Consider the following 25,031-nt stretch of genomic DNA (forward strand, 5'->3'; position numbering starts at 1 on the left):
GCGCCTGGTGGTGCAGTCCGTTAAGTGTCTGACTCTTGGTTTTCTGCTCAGCTTGTGACCTCAGGGTTGTGAGATGTCGGGCTCCATGTTAAGCCAGAGTCTGCTTAAGACTTTCTCTCCCTCACCCTCTGCTCCTCCCCTGCACACTGCTGTGCTCTGTCTCTCAAGTATGTAAATCAGTAAATCTTTAAAAGAAATAAAATACTTAAAAGCCATTGTATATTTGTCTTTATATCTGTATTCATAATAAATAGCAATAAATGAGACTTGAGTTCCATAAAGGAAATGGAAAATGATTTCAAAATGTTTACATAAGCTTCCTTAAAACTTATACTTTTTATTTCCATTTTTCCCCCCAAAGATTTTATTTATTTGAGAGACAGAGAAAGAGAAAGTATGAGCCAAGGTGGGGCAGAGGGAGAGGGAGAAGGAGATTCCCCACTGAGCGAGAAGGGACTCAATTCCAGGACCCCGAGATCACAACCTGAGCCAAAGGCAGATGCTTAACTGACTGAGCCACCCAGGAGCCCTCACTTTTTATTTCCATTTTAAAATATGTTAAAACAGTTCAGAGACTTCCTTAAGAAACCCAGGGATCTTACTGTAAAATGCAGATGTGAGAAACTTTATGCAGAGTGAATGGACACACATCAGTAAGAGAAAGGATGAAAACCAAATGGTCATTTCAGTAGATGCAGAAAAAGCATTTGACAAAGTACAACATCCATTCATGATAAAAATCCTCAACAAAGTAGGTCTAGAGGGAATATACCTTAACATAATGAAGGCCACATACTAAAAACCCACAACCAACATCTTACTCAAGTATGTGTGCTTTTACCCTAAGATCAGGAACCCCTATGGTCCGACAATCATACTCCTGGGTATTTATCCAAAGAATATGCAAATGCTAATTCAGAGCGATATATACACACCTATGTTGATTACAGCTTTATTTACAATAGCCAAATTATGGGAAGAGCCCAAATGTACATCAACTGATGAATGTATAAAGGTGTGGTTTATAGATATACACAATATAATACTCATCCATCAAAAAGAATGAACTCTTGCGATTTGCAATGACATGGGTGGAGCTAGAAAGTATAATGCTAAGCGAAATAAGTCAGTCAGAGAAAGACAAATACCATATGATTTCACTGGTATGTGGAATTTAAGAAACAAAACAAATGACCAAAGGAGAAAAAAGCAAGTCAAGAAACAGACTTTTAACTGTAGAGAACAAAACTGATGGTTACCAGAGGTGGGTGGGGGAGTGAAAAAGGTGGTGGGAATTAAGGGGTACACTTACCATGATGAGCAGTGAATAATGTATAGAATTGTTGAATCACTATATTGTACACTTGAAACTAATATAACACTGCATGTTAACTATACTGGAATTAAAATGAAAAACTTAATAGAGTGAATAGACAGGAGTTATACTTTTTTCTTCAGAAAAGTAGGAAAAGCAAAGAGGCTAACAAATACTAATATTTATCTACTGTGCTAAGTGTCTTACATATAATGACCAGTATAATCCTCACAGCACCTTTGTATGGTAGGTAGCATTGATACCATTTTAAAGATGGACAGACCAAAGTCTTTGAACTGGTAGGAGCAGAACCAGAATTTGGAATTGGGACTCATGCCCAGTGCTTTCTCATGATTGTGAAAGTGATACTTTCCACAGACTAACAGAAACAGGATTCTACTACTCTGCCCCTCCAAAGATAGCTAATACAAAAGATTATAGGGGAAGAGTAGGGATGTTGAGGAGCCAACCCTTGTATTCCAAAGAGCACTTGACAACAAGGGGTTGCAGATGAACTTCGGACTGTGAAAACAGTTTAGCCAAGAAAATTAAAGCACTTAAGTCTATTCCAGTGAATCCAAAATAATACTTTGACATTTTTTTTGTTTTTAAGATTTTGCACTCTATTATTAAAACCTTGTAAAGAGAAAGTGGAAGCTGAGAATATATTAATAGTTAAGAAAGTAGAAAATAAGTGGGCAAAGAACATGAGATTTCAGTAAGCAAACATTTGCAATATATTTGATCTGCTAATATTTAAAAATATACCTGGAGAGATTTCTGTTTTTCAATTTGGAAGAAGTTTTTTAAAAGCAGTAGTCAGTTTGTATACTAAACAGAGGTTATTCTCAGTTAAAACTTTCATTACTCGGATGTTCATATAGAAAAAGGTGTTTTAGGGAACAATTTTATAGTGTATACTAACATTACATTGTCATTGAATTCAAGATCTCTACTGAAAATCTTTCCTAGGAAAACAATACAGAATTAGAGAAAAAAAATACTACATAGGAACTTCTGTCTCTATATATATCCTAAGTTTACATTTATGGTGTGTGTGTGTATTTGTATATATGTGCTTGTGTGTATATATATATATTGTACATATATATAGTAGCTATTGTATATATACAAAAGTATATGTATATTTATGAATATATATATGTATATAGGTTGGTTGATTAGTTGGTTAGACAGATAGGGCGGGAGGAAGGCGGGCAGGGTCGGCTTTCTTAAAAAAGAGGTTTGCAACTATTGTAATTTATACCTAGCCACATAGAAAATCATTATAGTTTTATAGTGTAATGTTAAGTGAAAAACACAGGATAGAAATTGCTTGTACTCATAAGAATTGGCTGGAGCACTTAAATCTGGAGTAACATGAAAGTGCAATGCATGTGAAAAAATAATTGAAAGAAATACACATGATTCTTCCCTATGGTGTGGTACTTTTATATAACTATTAAAAATTCTGTGAACTATTAGATTTTTATTTGTTTATTTATTTTAAAGATTTTATTTATTTGACAGAGAAAGACACAGCGAGAGAGGGAACACAAGCAGTGGGAGTGGGAGAGGGAGAAGCAGGCTTCCCGCAGAGCAGGGAGCCCGATGTGGGGCTCGATCCCAGGACCCTGGGACCATGACCTGAGCTGAAGGCAGACGCTTAACGACTGAGCCACCCAGGCGCCCTTCTTTTTTTTTTTTAAAGATCTTATTTACTTATTTGACAGAGAGAGACGCAGCGAGAGAGGGAACACAAGCAGGGGGAGTGGGAGAGGGAGAAGCAGACTTTCCGCGGAACAGGGAGCCCGATGTGGGGCTCGATCCCAGGACCCCGGGACCATGACCTGAGCCGAAGGCAGACGCTTAATGACTGATCCACCTAGGCACCCCAACTATTAGATTTTTAGAGGAATATATTTTAACCTGATAGTAACGGAAATTCAGCATGGGGCTGTAATACTTTGTTATAAAATTCTGAGCTAAGCCTGTCTATCCACAGGGTTGTAGTATTATGCTACGGACACACCCTCATTCACTTCTTAGGAGCTTTCCTAAGTTTACATTTAGGGCATAACCATACATCTGCTGTTGAATTCCTAATTCTAATTCCCCTAGATCTGTCCCATATGGATCTCATCACCTTATGCCTGAACTGTTAGACTGTTTCAAAGACCTGGCAGAAGAAAAATGCCCAATGCTGCTCTGGCAAACCATAGTTCCTCACCTTACACCCTACTGAGTGGTGCCAGTGGGACCTCAGATGGTCTGTGGGTCTGCATGTTTTAGTTCATCCTAAGACCCCTAGGGGGTGTTGCAATAGTATAATTCTACAGTTAGTTTGTCATTTTTAAAGTGACAAAAGTAGCATTCATAATAGTTAATTACTTAATTCGTTTAGTTTTATCAGTACTTTGAGAAGAACATTTGACTAGGAGTCCGGACACATGGCTTTTAGTCCTAGGTTTTTAATACTGGATTATATTACCTTGGGCAAGTCAGTTAATCTCTGAAATTCAATTTTCTTAAGTGTTAGATAAGAAATTTGACCAATGTCATTTCCGATGTCCCTTCCAACGCAAAATCCTATAGTTCTCTTATTTTCTTATCATCATAAGTTAATTTTTAATCCTCTTTTATGGGAGCATTCCAGATTTCTTTTAGCCTGACAGATGATCAGATAGCTGAAAGCCTAAGGTGCTACAGTGTACATTCTTTCAAATTTTGCTTTTGGAAAAGTTGTCAGATTATAGCCACGTAGTTCAAAAAGAAACATTTATTGCCTTTACAATAGAATTTAAAGAATTTAAATTAAAAATACTTGAGGAACTGGGGTGCCTGGGTGGCTCAGTCGGTTAAGCGTCTGCCTTCAACTCAAATCATGTTCCGGGGTCCTGAGATCGAGCCCCATCGTTGGGCCCCATATCATTGGGCTCCCTGCTCAGCGGGGAGCCTGCTTCTCCCTCTGCCTGCTGCTTCCCCTGCTTATGCTCTCTCTCTGTCAAGTAAATAAAAATAAAAATTAAAAACTAAAAAATATATTTGAGGAACTTTGGGAGGAGAAAACAGTGAATGTTTGAAGAACTTTTGATTATTTTAAGATTTTGGTCTCAACTTTTATAGGTTGTGAACTGGCTTGAAGGGCCTGGATCAGAACAGCTACGAGCCCAGTGGGGGATTGGAGACTCCATCCGGGCCTCCCAGGCCCTACAGCAGAAACATGAAGAGATTGAGAGCCAGCACAGTGTGAGTGCTTTTCCTCTACAAGTTACAGTGCTGTTATTACTGTGCGTAATGAGTAGCGAGTGGGGTGCTAAGGGATAAGTTGCTATAAACTTTGGTATAGGGACATAAAGTGTAGTATGTTTAATATTTAAAGGCCATAAAGTACATTTTGACCATTTAGTATGTATTTATTGGAAGTTTGGTTTTGCTTTTGGCTCCAAAACAGTTTAATTACATATTTTTATAGAAATAAAATTCATGTGAAACTTTAAAAATTACCATGACAGAATAAAGAGTGATAGTACAAAAATAGAACCTTCGTCTGTAGTCCTGAGACAGAAATTATGATCCTTAAATCCTCAGAGGGAGGCCTGGGATGTCCCTGCTTTATTAGGGCTTGTATAGTACAATTAACACCTGAGAATAGTTGCAGAACTGTTGCGTTAATCACAACTGATGGAGAGTGAGTGTAGAGGGTGCAGGATATCTCTCCATTCTTTGTGTGTTTAGGGGCTGCTACTTGTAACTGTGAAGGGGATGATCAAACAAATCTGTTATAAAATTAGAAAATAATCTATAGGCAGATTATAGATAATAATCGTTCAAGAGGGCTTAAAATTTAGCAACTTGTATCTGGAGGAAGTTGATATATGTTGATAAGCTCTTGCTTTGTTAAAGTTAACTCTTCATTATTGAGAAAGTGATAATCCACTTTGTGGATCAATTCATTCATCCTTTTTCTCCCCCAAGTCATATTATTTCTGATGATAATTTAAATAGGTTGACTAGAAAAGTGGAAAAAGAAACAAATTCATTAATTTCTACCTCCTTAGATTATCTGGCTTAAAAAATTGATCAGTTTATACACACACACACACACACACACACACACACGGCATTCAACCTTGCATATAATATGAAGAATAAAACATCTTTCCCATAAATAAGTAATAAAAGAAGCTAGCCTTCCCCTCCAAAAAAAAAAAAAAAAACAACAAAACAACACCAAGTGATCAGAAGACACTGTGATTGGATTTATGTGTTAATTGGGGGGGAAAAAAATCACGTGTTCAGGGATGAATATAACATGCGTCATCCTGATCACTAGGATCTAAATGCACAATAATAGAGAACTGAAAAAAATTGATCAATAATAATTTAAACTCTGGACCCAGATGAGATTTATGGATTATGTGAACATCTAATTTTTTCTTTTCCCTTTAACTTCCCCAGTTGAAGTGGTAATTAAAAGTTGGATGGTATTAATAAATGTATATTTTAACTAAATGAGATTAAAGAATAAATGTTGAATCTGCTTTTCTCAGGAATAAATTTGAATTGTTGACCAGGTATCATTTACTCTTTACTAAAGATGTATTTTAACAATATCTGACATTATTTTCCTCTTTAATACATACCATTCTGTTTAGTTCCTTATATTGTTTTCTTTGTAATTTCCCCAAATCAGCTTTAATAATTGCAGTATTGGCAGATAAAATATACACTGTACTCTATAGGACTTTTAAGATAGCTGAGAGAATAATATAGAAGAGGTTTCACAAGATTTGGATTTGGAATCTTCTAAAGATAGTGCATATATTGCCTGCAGTTTTCCTAATTAGTACTTGTAAGAGAGTGATTGATTGATAGGGAAGGAAAAGGGCAAAGGGAGAGGGAGAGAGAATCTTAACGCAGGCTCCATGCCCACTGCAGAGCCCCATGCGCTGCTTGATCTCACAACCCTGAGATATGACCTGAGCCGAGATCAAGAGTTGGGTATTTAACTGACTGAGTCACCCGAGCACCCCAGTACTTGTAAGAGATTAAAAATGAAATCCTGTAATTTAAAAAAAATCTGTATATTTTATTCATTTCACAGGGTCCAACATAATGTTTTTTCCTTTTATGCTAAAAAAAAAAACTGAATAATTTGTATTTAATTTATAACCCCTGTTCTGAGGTTATAATCTTTTAATGTTCTTGGTACTTATTTTTTTATTTTAATTTTATTTATGTTTTTAGAGAGGGAAGGGAGGGACAGAGGGAAAAGGAGAGAGAGAATTTTTTTTTAAGATTTTAAGGGGCACCTGGGTGGCTCAGTTGGTTAAGTGTCTGCCTTTGGCTCAGGTCATGATCCCAGGGTCCTGGAATCGAGCCCCATGTCAGGCTCTGCTCAGTGGGGAGCCTGCTTCTCCCTCTCCCTCTGCCTGCCTCTTTCTCTCTCTCTCTCTGTGTCAAATAAATTTTTAAAAACTCTTTAAAGATTTTGGGGCGCTGGGGGGCTCAGTCGTTAAACGTCTGCCTTCGGCTCAGGTCATGATCCCAGGGTCCTGGGATCGAGCCCCCCATCGGGCTCCCTGCTCCACGGGGAGCCTGCTTCTCCCTCTCCCACTCCCCCTGCTTGTGTTCCTGCTCTCGTTGTGTCTTTCTCTGTCAAAAAATAAATAAAATCTTAAAAAAAATTAAAAAATTAAAAAAGATCTCTAAAGATTTTATTTATTTGAGAGAGAACACGTGCACACGTCACACAAGGAGGGCAGAGGGGGCAGAGGGAGAGGACCTCAAGCAGACTCCGTGCTCAGCCCACCACAGGGCTCCATCTCATGACCCTGAGATCATGACCTGAACCAAAACCGAGAGTTGGAGTTTAATCCACTGAGCCACCCAGGCGCCCCTCTTGGTACTTTTTTTTTTTTTTTAAGATTTTATTTATTTATCTGAGAGAGAGCACATGAGAGGGGGGAGGGTCAGAGGGAGAAGCAGACTCCCTGCTGAGCAGGGAGCCCGATGTGGGACTCGATCCCGGGACTCCAGGATCATGACCTGAGCCGAAGGCAGACGCCCAACCAACTGAGCCACCCAGGCACCTGATACTTTTTAAATAACTTAATTCCGTTGGTATTTTTGATATTGACTGTAACTTACTTGAACCCTGTGGATTGTTCTGGAGCATGTTACTATAGGATAACTATATCCTATAATTTGTACCCTTTTTGGTTCTTCTTTTTTTTTTTAATTGTATTTATTTATTTGTCAGAGAGAGAATGAGAGAGAGAGAGAGAGAGAGAACGCACACAAGCATACACAAGTAGGGGAGTGGAGGCCGAGGGAGAAGCAGGCTCCACACTGAGCAAGGACCCTGATGTGGGTGGGACTCAGTCCCAGGACCCTGGGATCATGACCTGAGCTGAAGGCAGACACTTAATCATCTGAGCCACCCAGGCATCCCACCCTTTTTGGTTCTTGAAAACAGTATTTGCTATAAAACATTCTAGACATTATCCAGAGGATTTAGTTATGAAAGTATCCCCGAAGTCCTTTAAATAAAGATATGTGACACATGAGGGTCCTAAAGACAGGATTTATCTATATTTTACAATTTTTTAAAGATATCAAGAGGAGTAATTATACTTTGAAGTTGGATTATATACCTATTATAAAGAAGTTCACAGAAGGAATTGAAAAGCATATTTTTTTTATTTTTATTTTTTTATAAGCTCAGATATTAGGGACTAAAATCTTTTTTTTTATTATGTTATGTTAATCCCCATACATTACATCATTAGTTTTTGATGTAGTGTTCCATGATTCGTTGTTTGCGTATAACACGCAGTGCTCCATGCAGTGTGTGCCCTCTTTAATACCCATCACCAGGCTAACCCATCCCCCTACCCCCTCCCCTCTAGAACCGTCAGTTTGTTTCTCAGAGTCCATAGTGTCTCATGGTTCGTCTCCCCCTCCAATTCCCCACCTTCATTTTTCCCTTCCTGCTATATTCTTTTTTTTTTTAACATATAATGTATTATTTGTTTCAGAGGTACAGAAAAGCACATTTTATGTTGCATATAGTATGGATGAAATTACAAATTGTATACATAGAGATTCTTGTGTTTAGATTTTTGTTTTTGTATTTTTATTGATAAAGTTTACAACTGTTTATTTTACTTATTTTAAAAAATTTTTTTTTATTTACTTGAGAGATCAAGAGAGAGAGACTGCACAAGCAGGGGTGCGGCAGATGGAGAGGGAGAAGCAGGCTTCCTGCCGAGCAGGGAGCCCCATGCCGGGCTCGATCCCTGGACCCTGAGATCATGACCTGAGCCGAAGGCAGATGCTTAACGACTGAGCCACCCAGACGCCCCAACCATCACCTTATTTTTATACATGAACAAACTGAGAGGGAACATTTTTCAATCACTGGATAGCTGGACAAGTGTTAAAACACCAGTCTCTTCATACTCATGAAATTCTTTTTCCCCTCTCTATATCTCTGTATCTCTCTCTCTCTCTCCCTTTCTGTATTTTTCTCTGTCTCTGTCAGTTTGTCTGTCTCACTCGCTTACTAGCTCGCTCTCAGAGAAAGCTAAATTTCATGGATGTGCTTAAGATAACAGAATTTTTTTCATTCCTATTCTCTTAATACTTGAGGACATATGCACATATATTGATGTTTGTGTTCAGGGACATAGTGCTCAAAGAAAAGAAACATTGATGACTTACGGATTTCATTTCTTTAAATGATGTATGTTAGTTTCAAAATTGGAAGGTGGGGACAAATTGGATGGGAATGCAGAAGAAACAGAATTGGTCATGAGTTGATAGTTACTGAAGATGGATGGCACAAGGGGTTCATTATACTGTTCTTTCCACTTTTGAATAGTTTGAAATTTTTCATTCTGCAAGGTTTACAAATGAGAATTGCATTGTTTTAATCAGTAGGTGGCACTACATTGTCACCTTGAGAATAGGTTGATGCAGGATGAGTATATTAGCTTATGATGTTCTAATATTTTATTAAAAGCTTTCTTTTCTCTTTGTAAATAAGAGTCAACACGTTAAAGCATATGTTGGAGTTGTTCAGGTCTTAATGAAGTTATGACAAATTTCTAGTGTATTGATTGCTTAATAGGGGTAGAAATTAACATACCATTTTGTATTAAATCACTCTGTCAAGTATTAAATTTTAGATTCTTCATAAAAGCATAATTCATAAAACTAAAAAACCCAAATTTATTAGAATATTTAGTATTAATATACAGAAAATGAAAATCTTACTAATTGTAGTTCTTTGTCAAGGAGTGTCAAAAAGTTTGTTTTTTTAATACGAGGTAAGCACAACAAAAAATATCAAGGTATAAGAAAATGATTATACTTAAAATACATTTTAAAGTGTTTTAGTTCAGTAATCTTATTTTATCTTTTGGGTTGAGGTAGGTGTTATTAGGAAAAACACATCATAGGAATGTGCAGAAGTATAAATCTCTGAAGCTTTAGGATTCCATTCATATCTCCCATCTCACAATGTTGACTTTTGGTCTTTAAAGTGAACACTGTTATGTTGTGCCCAGTAGTAAGCAGCGAAACAGACGTACATGAAGAATGATCACCTATCTCATTGGACATACTAGCCTTAATTAAGTGAGCTGGCAGTGTTTCTTTCCTCCTAGATTGAGATTCCTGTTTCTTGGTTTAAGCATAAATACCCATTACTTCACCAGCTGTGCATCACCACCAGTTCCCGCATGATTCCAGTGTCAATCCTGATGACTACCTCTGTCCTAGTATGTGAGCATTCAAGCTCATCTTACCTACCATCTAATTCTAAATTACATGTCTTGGAATTGATTTTTTTTTTCTGTGCAGTTAAATGTTCATAAAAGGTAGGTCACAGGATGGCCAAAACTGAACTGAATGCAGCCTGTTCGCCTAAGGTTCTATAAATTTTATATTCTCCTATTTCCTAGGAAGAAACATTTTGATTAATTTGAAGAGAGAGAGAGTGTGTGTGTGTGTGTCTCTGTGCATGCCAAATTTTTTTTCCCTGACATCTCAGGGGGACCGATTATTTCTTTAGGACAACCTCAGTTCCTAATGTGAGTTTCTTTAATTTAAAGTGTTAATTTCAAGAAAAATACTAGTTCTTAAATTGTTTGCATCCTTGTCCTGGTTACTAGGGCCTTTATTTTACAGATAGGTTCAGATTAGGAAAAAATCAACTCTAGGATGGTTGTTCTTAAACCTTAGTGGTCCTAGGAGTCACCTGAAGTGATTGTTAAACTGCCTGTTGCAGAGCCATATGCCCACAGACCCTGATTTAGTAGATCAGGGGTGGAGCTTAGGTATTTTTAGTAAGCACCCCTGGTAATATGATATAGATAGTCCTCACTGTAAAACATAGTGACCCAGGATGCTAATCCTTTAGTCTGCTATTTTTCTCTGAATCATGACTGTTACTTCTTCAAAGAATCGGATCTATTTGTTTAGAGCATTAACTGAATTTACAAGTACTTTGGGAAGACTATGAAATCCCTTTCTATTTTAGAACACTACTGTGATATTTTTCTCAAGTTGTATTTTCTGCTTTAAACCCATCTCCATTAACCTTTATAATCACTCTGTGGTTTCAAAAGTATTTTACAGATAGTATTATGTGATTAATTTATACAATAACCAATAAGATAGATAAGACAGATAATATCATTACTGTTGTACAGAACAGGGTTTCTCAATCTTGGCCCTATGATACTTTGGGCCAGATAGATCTTTGGTGTAGGGGCTGTCCTGTGCATTATAGGGTAATTTAGCTGCATCACTGGCCTCTGCCCACTAGATGCATCAGCATTGTGCCCTCCCAGTTGTGACAGCCAAAAATGTCTCTGGATGTTGCAAAATGTTCCCTCTGAAGCAAAATAGCCCCCAGTTGAAAATAACTGCTATAAAGAAACAGGTTCTGAGAGATAAGTCACTTAATGAAGATGACACCCTTTGTAAGGAGAAAAGACCTTGAGTTCGTCTTTCAAATCCATTGTTCTTTTCTCTGCATCTGACTACATTGTCTGTATAATAATATTTAGAGATTTCATAGTAGTTCAAGCAATAAAACAATATGACAAATTAAAGAAACCCAAGTTTTAGGTACAGGGCACAAAAGTAGAACACATTTAGAGCAGTACCTGTTACCTACTTAATTTAATGTCAGCTAATCTACAATGTCTGACATAAAGTGTTTTATATGTTCATTCAGTACATGTTAACTGAGCACCTACTAAATGTCACATGTTGTTCTAGGCTCTTGGGATATTACCACTGTCTTATAATATGGAACTTAAATTCATATTGGGAAAGAGGGAGTGGAGAGCAGGTAAGGCAAGGCTTTTAGGAAAGGCCTCTCTGAGGAGATCACATTTAATCAGAAACCTTGATATGAAGGAGTAATTCAAGCAAAAGGCAGCTCAGATTGAGGACACAGAAGTAAAAACACTGCAGGTTGGAGCTTACTTGCCATTGTAAAGAAACAGCAGGTATGTTGGTGGTGTTGCAGTGCAGTGAGCAAGGTAAGGAGTCACACAAAACAATGTTTCTGAGGGAGTCAGGGGCCAAATCATGTCCATTTAGCCCACAAAAGGGAGTTGACATTTATTTTTTTTTTAAAAATTTTATTTGTCAGAGGGAGAGACAGAGCACAAGCTGCTGGGGGGAGCGGCAGGCAGAGGGAAGAAGCAGACTCCCCGATGAGCAGGGAACCCAACGTGGGGCTCGATCCCAGGACCCTGGGATCATGACCTGAGCTGAAGGCAGATGCTTAACTGACTGAGCCACCCAGGCACCCCTTGACATTTATTTTAAATGTTACATGAAATCATTGGAGGGATTTTTGAGCAGAGCACATTTATGTTTTTAAAAGGTCTCTGGCTACCATATGGAAAATAAGGACTAGGGACAAACAGCAAAACAGGAAGACAGGAGACTAATAGAATGAAGGCAGTAGATGTAATGAGAAGTTGTCAGATTCCTGAGGTTGAGCCAGGAAGACTCACTCTTGGAAAAATCAGGTGTTTGGCTTTAGCCACTCTTAAGTTGGGGAAGACTGGGAGAGAAGCAGCTTGGGAGCTACAGAATTAGTAGCTTTGGGGACAGGTTAAATTTTAGATGTCTAATACTCATCCAAGTGGAGATAGTGAGTAGACACTTGGGTATTACTCTTGGGTTCAGGGAAGGGGACAAGGTGAGGATATTAATGTGGGAATTATCAGCATATAGATATTATTTAAAGGCATGAGACTAGATGAACTCATCCAAGCCCAAAGAGTATTGATTCAGAAGAAAAGAGCCTTTGGAAAGCTGAGCACCAGGTCACTCCTACTAAATTTAGAGGTCAAGAAGCAGAAGGAGGGCCAGCAGAGCTGTTGTGTTTGAGGGAAGAATAGAAAAAGGCATTTCAAGGAGGAAGTGGTTACCTTTGTGAAACGCAACTGAAAGGCCCAAATAAGGTAAAGACTGAGAATTTGCTAAGAGCAGGAAAGACAAAATCCTGATTAGAATGGGTTAAAAAGAGAATGGGGAATAGAAGATAGAATTTGTATAGGATACTCCTTTAAGGGATGGTCTTGGTCTTGAGTTTTTTTTTTTTAATTGAAGTTTAATTTATATATAGTAATATATATTACATTAAATACACATCTTAAGTGTATATTTTGTTTTTTAATATAAGATACTGCAGCTTATTTGTATGCTGGTGGAAATAATCCAATTGAAAAGAATGAATTGATGATGCGAGGGAGAAGATAAGTGCAAGGGCAAGGCCTTGTGTAGGCAACAGAGCACAGAGATAGCGCAAGTGACGTGGCTGCCCGAGAAATGGGGACAGTTCATCTGCTCTTTTAGTGGGGAGGGCAAAGCATAGGGCTGCAGAAAGAGGGAGGGTCATAGATTTGTCAGTGAGAAGATGAGAGAGTTCTCTTCTGATTGCTTCCTATTGAATTAAGTTAGATTTTTGGCTGAGAATGAAGAGGGGGAAAGGGAGTTGGAGATTTAAGTAGTGAAGTAAGCAAATAATCATGAGAGAGTGGGAAAATGAATTGACTAGAGAAACGTAATAGGATTGCTGAAGGCCTATTTGAGGTTATTTATATAGACTTTATATATTTTTATGTGGAGAGGGTCTATATATTTATATGTACTATAACTTTAAAAAGACAGCTGTTTGCATCGTTGTTATTATCCAGCCATGTTGCTTCTCTGGTGTAGGTATACAGTAGGCAGAGAAACTAGGTCTGGGGTCTTGATAGGTGGATTGGATGGAAGGAAGAGAGCAGGGCATGAGCATGGGTTGTGCTCTCGGAGGTGATTATAGCTCTGACCAAAGACAGAAGTGAGGGCGTGAGACTCTTCAGTGCTGCACTGTGAAGCAGCAGGTCAGTGGATTGGGCAGTCTCATAGAGTTGGAGGAGTGGTGAGTGTCCTAAAGGGTGTGAATGAGAGAGTCAGTCGCTGGGGGCTGGAGAATGAGATTCTTAAAGATTTGGGAGCTGTATGGTAATACATGACTGTGACAAGAATTTACGTGTGTTGGAGTAGGTAGCTGAGATAGGGTGGGGACAGGATGGTTGCAAGTGAGAGAGGGAATCGGGCAGAGTTAGGAGTGCTGTGTGGGGGTGTACATGGTGGGGGTCGGTGGGAAGGCTGGCCCAAAGAGGAGGGCCGTGACCTTTGTCAAACTCCCCGGAAGAGGGTGCTTAATGGGAAAGGCTTGGAAGGATGTCATCCGGCAGCATGCACTTTAAAGGAGATGTGGGTCTTGAGAGAAAGGGAGAAGAAATGGTCTGGTAATAATTTTCTCTGAGGATGGACAGGTTTCAGGTAGAACAAGAAAGGAAAGGAAACATTTCGAGACCAGGATGAAGCTATACACGATAGATATTGACGTTGACAAGAGTGAGTTCTGGGGGTCATGTGCAAGGATTTGGGGGTTGGGGACTTCTCATCCTCACTTTAAGTAATTTTGCCTTACAAAATTACCATATATGTTACTTAGTTTATCTGGAGGAATTATAAAATGTAATGTAGTTCTTCAGGAGCCAATTTGATCCTTAATTTACAACATGTCTGTTACAGGAATGGTTTGCAGTGTATGTGGAACTTAATCAGCAAATTGCAGCGCTCTTAAATGCTGGGGATGAGGAAGATCTTGTAGAACTGAAGTCACTGCAGCAACAACTTAGTGATGTTTGCTATCGACAGGCCAGTCAGCTGGAATTTAGGCAGAATCTCTTACAAGCAGCTCTTGAATTTCATGGTGTTGCCCAAGATGTAAGTGTCTACTCTGATTGCTTTTCTGTTCTTCAAATGATCTGAACACTTATCTGCACATAATTTTTGCAGGTTTGCATGTCTCCTAATTATTTTTCTGGAACAATAAAATAATTTACTCGTGGGGAGATGATAAAAGTCTTTGATTTTTTTTTAATTTTCATTTTTAAGTCATTTTGCATGCAACTAAACCTTTTTTGTCTAAATAGTGTTCCAACCTAGTAGATGTATTTCATTTTGATTGTTTCTCTGTTTATGCTTTATAACATAGATTGAAATGGAAGTTTCAGTACTTTCTTATATTCTGCTGACCTGGATGTAAATCTTTGTTTTCCTGGTGCATGCATCTGTTTGTTCTGTCTTTTCAGATAACATGTATTCTAATTATTAGTCCTTGTCTTTTAACAGCATAGTCTTTTTCAAGTGTAATTGTGATAACCTCATTAGATATAAACCTCATTAATCATTAAACACTTTAGATGCTGATTACATCAGGGTTATCTCTTTGGTGTCCCTCTGCTTTAGTTGTCTCAGCAGTTGGATGGCTTATTAGGGATGTTGTGCGTAGATGTAGCACCAGCTGATGGAGCATCGATTCAGCAGACTTTAAAACTGCTTGAAGAGAAGCTGAAAAGTGTTGGTAAGCAGATTTTAAAAATGCTGAAACATAAGGGTTCTTTTTTTAGAAATATCATTACTGTTAGACAAGTCAACTTATACTGAACTAATTATAATTATTTATAGGAAACACAGGAAAAATTAGTATAAAATAGGTTTTATTCCCTTGAAGGGTGTAATACATGCTAAAATTTTTATTTTTCATTGATGGTCAGTCACCCTTCCTTCATTGGGCCTTTAGCCTTTCTTCTTCATCCAGCTATATCTACAGGTGCTATGTCTTGCATATACTCTGAACAGTTATTTGTAGTGCATGCATAAGGTGTAATTAGCTGTGAAGTGTTCTGTGATAAATCCTGTATGCCCCAAACTGTGTTTTATGCAATGATTTTTGTTGTTGCTATATCCTAACCTTGTGAATAAATAGTCGGTTTGGTTCTGTGCATTTGTTTCTCCAAATTGGGAATATTGCCAAGGTTACCTACTCTCCCAAGGGGAGGATGATCCCATTTCACTTGACACCAAGGCCTTTTACATTTTACTACAGTAGGAAGGAAATACAGTGAATTTCCTTAGGTCATGACTGGAGAGGAGATAGTGGATGTACAAATGGGAATGGAGGGTTGTTCCGGGTAGGATAGGAGGGCAAAGGGGAATGGAGGCGAGGAAGCAGAAACCTAAGACAGTTTTAGTAGAAAGTGGTGACATGTGATTGAACCAGATTAATTATTGAAAAGGATTTGAGGGAATTTGAAAAATCATGTTTGTATGGGTATTTTACTTGTTAGCAGCCTTTGTTATTTTAACACATAGGCATAATATGTATCTTGTAATTAATTTGCCAAATGCAATTTATTTCAAAGCATCAGAAGTTTTCTAGAGCCATACTTCTCCTTTAAAAAAGAAAAGAAGAATTCCTGTGTGCTTGTCTGGTTTGGAATACTATAAATCTATCCTAAATATTGCTTTTCATTAGGTGTAAGCTGGAAGATGCCTGAATCAAAATATTCAGCATCCTTTTTCAGTGATAATGCATTGCTTGAATGCTTTGAAGTTTTGTAACTCTTATACGTTATTTTTAACAAAATATTTGCCTTGTTCTAAAAATTGGACTACATAAAAGCACAAAGGAAACAAATTGAAAAATATTAGTAACCAAAATAGAAATTTTCACACTTTCTTCCTGCTTTCAGTTTTCAAAAATAATTATCATCAATGGAAATTAACCTTTTGGAAATTCTCTTTAGGCAGAATTTGGCTTGAGAAGGGAGCTCAATTTAAACCACATATAAAGGGGTTTATTGCTTGAAGTGTTCAGAGAACCCCATCCCAAGATAGTTTAATGTACAAAGCTGTGATGCTTGGAATCCAAGTACAATATCTGCTGAGAGGATTTACTTGAGGGAGGGAAAGCACCTCCTTTGTTTTAGAGATTAAATCTAGGAACTTTTGTTTTAGATGTAGGATTACAAGGTTTGCGTGAAAAAGGTCAAGGACTTCTGGATCAGATCTCCAATCAGGCATCCTGGGCCTATGGAAAGGATGTAACCATTGAAAATAAAGAAAATGTGGACCACATACAAGGAGTGATGGAAGATATGCAGCTTAGGAAACAAAGGCAAAGTTTGACTGTTAATGTTAATTTTTGCTAAAGTAACATAATAAAATGAGAAGTGATATAATTTGTTTTCCATACAAAATAGAAGTTGTAACCTGTTAATATAGTAGGCATATAGTAGGTTTTGGTGAATGTAATTATTGTATATAATTGTACTAACAAATAATGACAATTTGTTCAACTAATACTTCTCCCCTTTTTAATTTTAATTCAGTGGTAAAATTTCAGTTGCACCCAAGTACTTTGCATTCCATGTCTCCAGTATAGCCTATGACTCTTTCATCTTTTAAGAAAATGCTTTTTCTCCTTTTTCTCCTTTTTGGAGAATTTTGCCTTTCCATTTTCATTTGGTTTAGAGTTGCTATTAAATGTGTCATCTACATAGATCAGTTTCTTCATCTAAACTTCTGACTCACAAATTGTCACACATTCTTTGTACTCATCTTTGCTCTGAAAGGATTAGACAATAGACTCTGGGTAAGAGGCTATTTAGTTTTATTTTGTATAGAGGCAGGAATTTAAAGGATTCTTTGAAAATTCAATTTGCAGTAGCAACTGAGAGAGCATTACAAAGTAAAGGATTAAATTAATATATGAAAGTATATACAGTGTAGCATGGTTGTATGAAATTTTTGCACACTTAGGAATTTTAAGGTATCAACAAAACCTCACAAACTATCTCTACGTCACAGAGAAAATACTCATTAGGCAGAAATTCCTTCAGCCTCACATGCAAACTTAACCCATTTCATTATTTTATTCTAATCACAAAGGATGCTATAGCTCTGTTCTTAATAAGCCAAGTTTACCCTCATGTCTTCCCTGTCTACTCTCATTCTCTACTCTGATCTCTGCCTCTCATTTAAATGCTTAAGTCTCTCATTTAAAAAAAAATTACACACATGCGTATACTTTCCTCTTCAACCCTCTGTCTTCTAGCCCTAGAATTCTCCTTTCTGACAGCTAAGTCATTTGAAGGTCTAATCTACACTCATACTATTTATACTAATAGAGGTTGAAGTCTGGAATTGTGATGCCACCACCTTTGGTGTTCTTCAACACCCTTTGGCTGTTTGGGGTCTTTTCTGTTCCATACAAATTTTAGGATTATTTGTTCCAGCTCTGTGAAAAATGTTGATGGTATTTTGATAGGGATTGCTTTGAATGTATAGATTGCTCTAGGTAGCATAGACATTTTAACAATCTTTGTTCTTACAATCTATGAACATGGGATGTTTTTCCATTTCTTTGTGTCTTCCTCAGTTTCTTTCACGAGAAACAGACCCTTTGCCTCTTTGGTTAGGTTTATTCCTAGGTGTCTTATAGTTTTTGGTGCAATTGTAAATGGGATTGACTCCTTATTTTCTCTTTCTTCTGTCTCATTGTTAGTGTATAGAAATGCAGCTGATTTCTGTGCATTGGTTTTATATCCTGCCACTTTGCTGAATTCCTATATGAGTTCTAGCAATTTGGGGGTAGAGTCTTTTAGGTTTTCCACATAGAGTATCTGTCATCTGCAAAGAGAGTTTGAGGGCGCCTGGGTGGCTCAGTCGTTAAGCGTCTGCTTTCGGCTCAGGTCATGATACCAGGGTCCTGGGATCGAGTCCCACATCGGGCTCCCTGCTCAGCGGGAAGCCTGCTTCTCCCTCTCCCACTCCCCCTGTTTGTGTTCCTGCTCTCGCTATGTCTCTCTCTGTCAAATAAATAAATAAAATATTAAAAAAAAAAAAGTGAGAGTTTGACTTCTTCTTTGCCAGTTTGGATGCCTTTTATTTCTTTTTGTTGTCTGATTGCTGAGGCTGGGACTTCTAGTACTGTGTTGAACAACAGTGGTGAGAGCGGACATCCCAGCTGTGTTCCTGACCTTAGGGGAAAAGCTCTCAGTTTTTTCCCATTTAGGGTGATATTCACTATGGGTTTTTCATATATGGCTTTTATAATATTGAAGTGTGTTCCCTCTATCCCTACACTGTGAAGAGTTTTAATCAAGAAAGGATGCTGTACTTTGTCAAATGCTTTTTCTGTATCTATTGAGAGGATCATCTGGTTCTTATCCTTTTTTTTAATTAATGTATTGTATCACGTTGATTGATTGTGGATGTTGAGCCACCCTTGCAGCCCAGGAATAAATCCCACTTGGTTGTGGTGAATGATCCTTTTATTTTAATTTTTTTAAAAGATTTTATTTATTTATTTTTGAGAGAGAGCAAGCGAGCATGAGCTGGGGGATAGGCAGATGGAGAGGAAGAGGTAGACTCCCCACTGAGCAGGGAGCCCAATGAGGGGCTCAATCCCAGGACCTTGGGATCATGATCTGAGCCAAAGGCAGACGCTTAACTGACTGAGCCACCCAGGTGCCCCGGAATGATCCTTTTACTGTACATTTGGATCCTACTGGCTGGTATCTTGGTGAGAATTTTGGCATCCATGTTCATCAGGGATATTAGTCTGTAATTCTCCTTTTTGGTGGGGTCTTTGGTTTGGGGATCAAGGTAATGCTGGCCTCATAGAAAGAGTTTGGAAGTTTTCCTTCCATTTCTATTTTTTGAAATAGCTTCAGAAGAATAGGCATTCTTCTTTAAATGTTTGGTAGAATTCCCCTGGAAAGCCATCCAGCTCTGGACTCTTGTTTGTTGGGAGATTTTTGATTACTGCTTCAATTTCCTTGCTGGTTATGGGTGTGTTCAGGTTTTCTATTTCTTCCTGTTTCAGTTTTGGTAGTTTATTATACGTTTCTAGGAATGCATCCATTTCTTCGAGATTTCCTAATTTGTTGGCATATATGTTCTTATAATTGTATTTCTTTGGTGTTGGTGTGGTCTCTCTTCTTTCATTCATGATTTTATTCATTTGGGTCTTTTTTCTTTTTGATAAGTCTCTTCTGTTGGGTTTAGGTTTTATTTGCTGTTCTTTCTCTAGCTCTTTAGGTATAAAGTTAGGTTGTATATTTGAGTCCTTTCTTGTTTCTTGAGAAAGGCTTGTATTACTATATATTTCTCTCTTAGGACCACCTTTGCTGCATTCCAAAGGTTTTAAACAGTTGTGTTTTCATTTTCATTTGTTTCCATGAATTTTTTGAATTCTTTAATTTCCTGATTGACACATTCATTCTTTAATAGAATGCTCTTTAACCTCCATGTATTTGAGTTCTTTCTAAATTTCCTCTTGTAACTAAGTTCAAGTTTCAAAGCATTGTGGTCTGAAAATATGCAGGGAATAACCCCAGTCTTGGTACCATTTGAGACCTGATTGGTGACCCAGTATGTGATCTGTTCTGGGGAATGTTCCATGTGCACTCGAGAAGAATGTATATTCTGTTGCTTTAGGATGGAATGCTCTGAATATATCTTTTAAGTCCATCTGGTCCAGTGTGTCATTCCAAGCCCTTGTTTCCTTGTTGATCTTCTGTTTAGATGATCTGTCCATTGCAGTGAGTGGACTGTTGAAGTCCCCTACTATTATTGTATTATTATCTATGTGTTTCTTTAATTTTGTTATTGGTTTATATAATTGGCTTCTCCCAAGTTAGGAGCGTAAATACTTAGGATTGTTAGATCTTCTTGTTGGATAGACCCTTTAATTATATAGTATCCTTCCTCATAACTTTTTTTGTTTTATTTCCCTGGAGCATCATCCTCAAAATGAGTATTTGAGAAACTTTGTATGTTTATCTTCGAAGCTTGTTTAATGCTAACTGGCAACAGAGATTTCTTTGGGTTTTAGTGTACTACTTCATGCTTTGCTTCAGTATTTCCCAGAATCCATTCTGTCCTCAAGAGGGTTTGTAGTTAGGTGTCTTTCAGGTATTTTGAAGTTTTGAAGTATTTTGATGTAACATAGATAGCCTTAAAATTCTTACAAATCAATACAAAGTAGTTGAAGTCTCCATGGTATATAGGATTAAGTATTTTAATATACTACAAAACATGTGTGCCAGATGATGTTAAAATAGTTATTAATGAAACTGAAATGATGTTCTACCTTTATGTTTGGGTTTATTAGATGTGAAGACATGGTAGATGTGCGAAGGTTAAAGATGCTTCAGATGGTACAGTTGTTTAAATGTGAAGAAGATGCTGCCCAGGTAAAAGATCAATCAGGCAAATGATGTAGTTGTCTTCTCTTAAAAGATTGATTTCACCTAACTGTAAAAAAAAGTGTACTTTTCATGGTTCTTAGAAAGTAAATGGATTAAGTCAAATTCTAGGTTACCTTATTAAAATAATAAAGTGTTTTTTTACTTCCAGTTATTTTACTGGTCTCATTTGACTTACCTTCTCAATGAAATCCTCTATTGAATGAGAAATTGGGATTATTTATTATTTACGTTACATATATTATACATGCTAGGATTAAGGCTGGTATAGCACATTGCTTTTTTAACTTGCAAGAGGGTTTTTCAACTAGATGAGCCATATGCTGTCTTTGTGTAGTTAGCATCAGAGAACATCATTTCACCTTGACCTAGAGGAACTTTATGATTTTAAATAGTAACATAAATCTGTAATTAGATTCCACTAAGATCCATAATATATAAACACATGATCTTTTTTTTTATTTAAATTCAGTTAATTAACATATAGTGTATTATTAGTTTCAGAGGTAGATTTCAGTGATTTTCTATAATACTCAGTGCCTGGACATTAAGGAGAATACTTGATCTATTAATATAAATCATGTGCTATTAATTTTAAAAAAGTCCTCTTTAATATATCTTGTCCTTAGATCTTAAAAATTTTGAGGGGGAGGAAAAGTCATTAATTCATATAGCTTTCATTAAATGAAATAAGCTATTAAGAACTTAGGTTATAACTAATAGATTAATCATATGGTAGTAATTTTTCTTTTTATAAATATGGTGTTTTGATATAAGAAGAGTTACGGATCCAGCTTCACTGTTCTCTATTTTTATTTAGGCAGTAGAATGGCTAAGTGAACTTCTGGATGCCCTGCTTAAGACCCACATCAGATTGGGTGATGATGCTCAGGAAACGAAAGTTTTACTGGAAAAGCATAGAAAATTTGTTGATGTTGCACAGGTGCAGAACTGGTTATCTTCCTTTTCTACAAGCTCAGTGTTTGAATAGCTTTCTGCATGATTATAATGTAACTTAACCCTCCAAGTCCAAGAAGGTTAGTTATGTTATTCCAGAAATATCACAGAACTAAGAAAATGTCAGCTGGTGCATCAAAGTAGCCTGCATAAACTTGAGAGGGTTTATGTTTTCCTGAATACAGGTTCTGTATGCTCCCTCTGATTTATGTTTTATATTATGCCATTTTTTAGGCAATCCAACTGTTAATTCACGAAAGTTAATAAGAAATATGTTAATATCAGTATAGTAGAAACCCCAGTTTGTGTATCTCACCAGTGTTAGTTTAACAATACAGATTTTGTGTGTGTGTGAAAAGTATCATAATTTATTTTCCCTAATAATTGAGTTCTCAGTGAACAATTGTGGTTTCCTGTATGGGATAAAAAGTGACCTATAAAGAGCCCATCTTCACCCATTTGTTTTGGCTAATGAATGATCAGAGATTCTTTTTGGCCTGTGAAATTGACAAGAATGAGATGGGGAAAAAAAGAAGAGAGCAAAGCCTAATAAGAAAGAAAAAATTCAAAGTATTGCTTCCCCATCCTTTTTTATTACTGCAGTTAATTTGTAGTAGTAAGTGCCAGTGGAGTCATTCAGTATTGATTTCCAGTAGTGTTACTTATTTGCAATCACAATCCTTCCTGCACACTTTCCCGTCTCTCTTTTCAGAATTCTTTTACTATAATTTCATGTTTACTTTTTTTTTTAGAGCACTTATGACTATGGAAGACAGTTGCTACAGGCCACAGTTGTGTTGTGTCAGTCTCTGCGCTGCACATCTCGGTCATCTGGAGACACACTTCCTCGACTGAACAGAGTATGGAAACAATTTACAATAGCATCTGAAGAGAGAGTGCATAGGCTGGAAATGGCTATTGCATTTCACTCAAATGCTGAAAAGGTTCGCTTTTTTAAAAGTGTAGTCTCAGTAGTATTTATTGTGTATGTTTAAAATGTATTAATTTTAAGATTATAATTATGTGATTAGCCTGTGTTTTTTTCCAACTTATATTAATCCCATTGTTTAAAGTTTGTTTAGATACCATATATTGTCTTAGAGAGTTCAGATCAAATTCTCGGGTAGTATAATCCATACCAGTGCTGGCTTACTATGGTTGGAGAAATCTAAAATCATCTAAGAGTTGTCTTTCCATAGGGCTTCTCTTATTACCAAACCTGACCCCCAGAATGAGCTATCTTTAGGGTGTCACAACTCCCATCACTTCCATTATGCAAGGAAAGGACATTTTGCTTCTGCAACTAATTGTCATAAATTTTTTAAAAGGGCACTTTGTAATTTTATAAGGTTTAAAGTAGAGACTACCCAGCTAAAAATAATGAGAATAAAGATGAAAATAAAACCTTTTTTTCATGTGTTATCTTTAAAGATTTATTCTAGAATTTATTTAATGAATTCATTAGTCCCGGAAACCAAAAATGTAGTATGTAGGGTTATTGGGCAAATTTTCAGTAGAGCCCTTTTCTTAACCCTGCACAGAGAAAATTTATAGCACCCAATCCTTACATTTCCACTCTGAAGAGGAGCTTTGTTACGTAGTTAGCTTTGTTTTGATCTCTCAGAATGGAAGTTTCTGTGTAGGGGATGTTCAATACAATATGAAATGTGAGAAACTGAAGATGTAAATGTGATATAGCCTAGTCTGTAGAACAGAAGAGATGTGACCAGGAATCTCAGGAATTGGGCAGTGTTCTAATGTACTTCTGTTGGAAAGTGTTTATAGTTAACTCTTGCTGAGCTGGTCACTGAACTCCATAGGTCAGTGTTTTGGTTGGTTTAAAATAGGCATAACAATGATGAAGGTGAAAGCATATAAAATGGTTTAAACTTGTTTATCTACTGATTGTTTCATTTTTTTTAAAAGATTTTATTTATTTATTAGAGAGAGAGCATGCATAAGCAGGGGGAGGGGCAGAGGGAAAGGGAGAAGCAGACTCCCCACTGAGCAGGGAGCCCGACTCGGGGCTCAATCCCAGGACCCTGAGATCATGACCTGAGCCGAAGGCAGATGCTTAACTGACTGAGCCACCCAGGTACCCCTACTGATTGTTTTAATGGAAAGTTTTTATTGAAGTATATTAACACAGAAAAGTGTACAGATCATAAATGTTTGTTGAATTCGGTCTTTTCAATGAATTTTCACAAAGTGAGCATGCCTGTGAAATCAGCGCACTATTTGAACAACGGAACATTACCAGCACCCCAGAAGTTCTGCCACCCTCTTTTAATCACATTGTTCCTGCTGCCCCTGCCTCCTGTCCAAGGGTGACTACTGGCCCAATTTCTAACACTACTGATAACTTTTTAAGATACTGCTTTCAAAATGTATATGTAAGGCCACTCCGGAAAACAGTATGGAGTTTCCTCAAAAAGTTAAAAATAGAACTACCCTTAAATCCAGCAATCCCACTATAAGGGATTTATCCAAAGAACACAAAAATACTAATTCAAAGTGACGTATGTACCCTGATGTTGATAACAGCATTATCTACAGTAACCCAAGTTATGGAAGCAGCCCAAGCAGCCCATAATATACACAATGGAATATTATTCAGCTATAAAAAAATGAAATCTTGCCATTTGGCCACCACATGTATGGAACTAGAAGGTATTATGCTAAGTGAAATAAGTCAGAGAAAGATAAATACCATATGATTTTACTCATGTGGAATTTAAGAAACAAAACAAATGAGCAAAGGGGAAAAAAAGAGAGGCGAACCAAGAAACAGACTTAACTATAGAGAACAGAGATGTTATCAGAGGGGAGGTGAGTGGGCGATGGGTTAAAAGGTGATGGGATTAAGGAGGGCACTTGTTGTGAGCCTATGTCAGTGATGAATCACTGTGTTGTACACCTGAAACTAATTAAACTGTATGTTAACTGACTGGAATTTAAGTAAAAACTTAAAATGTATCTGCAAGGAGATTTTAAGATCTAGACTTTTTTATGAGGCCATATAAGAATGTAAATGGTTGAGAGTTTTTTTGCATAGAATTTTTTTTTTTTAAAGATTTTATTTATTTGACAGAGAGACAGCGAGAGAGGGA

The 25,031-nt window shown here is 37.1% G+C and overlaps 1 protein-coding gene across 2 annotated transcripts in view; it reads left to right on the forward strand.

Annotated features, from left to right (window-relative positions):
* SESTD1 (SEC14 and spectrin domain containing 1) overlaps nt 1-25,031 on the forward strand; it is a 135,184-nt gene that overhangs the window by 105,077 nt on the left and 5,076 nt on the right. For both annotated transcript variants that reach the window (XM_028121210.2, XM_028121188.1), the window contains 7 exons: nt 4,442-4,564; nt 14,438-14,632; nt 15,158-15,272; nt 16,709-16,868; nt 20,871-20,952; nt 21,785-21,907; nt 22,674-22,865. In XM_028121210.2, the coding sequence (XP_027977011.1) occupies nt 4,442-4,564; nt 14,438-14,632; nt 15,158-15,272; nt 16,709-16,868; nt 20,871-20,952; nt 21,785-21,907; nt 22,674-22,865 (990 nt within the window). The remainder of the gene's footprint in view (nt 1-4,441; nt 4,565-14,437; nt 14,633-15,157; nt 15,273-16,708; nt 16,869-20,870; nt 20,953-21,784; nt 21,908-22,673; nt 22,866-25,031) is intronic.

This window comes from Eumetopias jubatus, unplaced genomic scaffold, assembly GCF_037043125.1.
Source record: "Eumetopias jubatus isolate StellerSeaLion01/CBP00866 unplaced genomic scaffold, mEumJub1_p1.0 scaffold_3, whole genome shotgun sequence".
NCBI classification, from domain to species: Eukaryota; Metazoa; Chordata; class Mammalia; order Carnivora; family Otariidae; genus Eumetopias; species Eumetopias jubatus.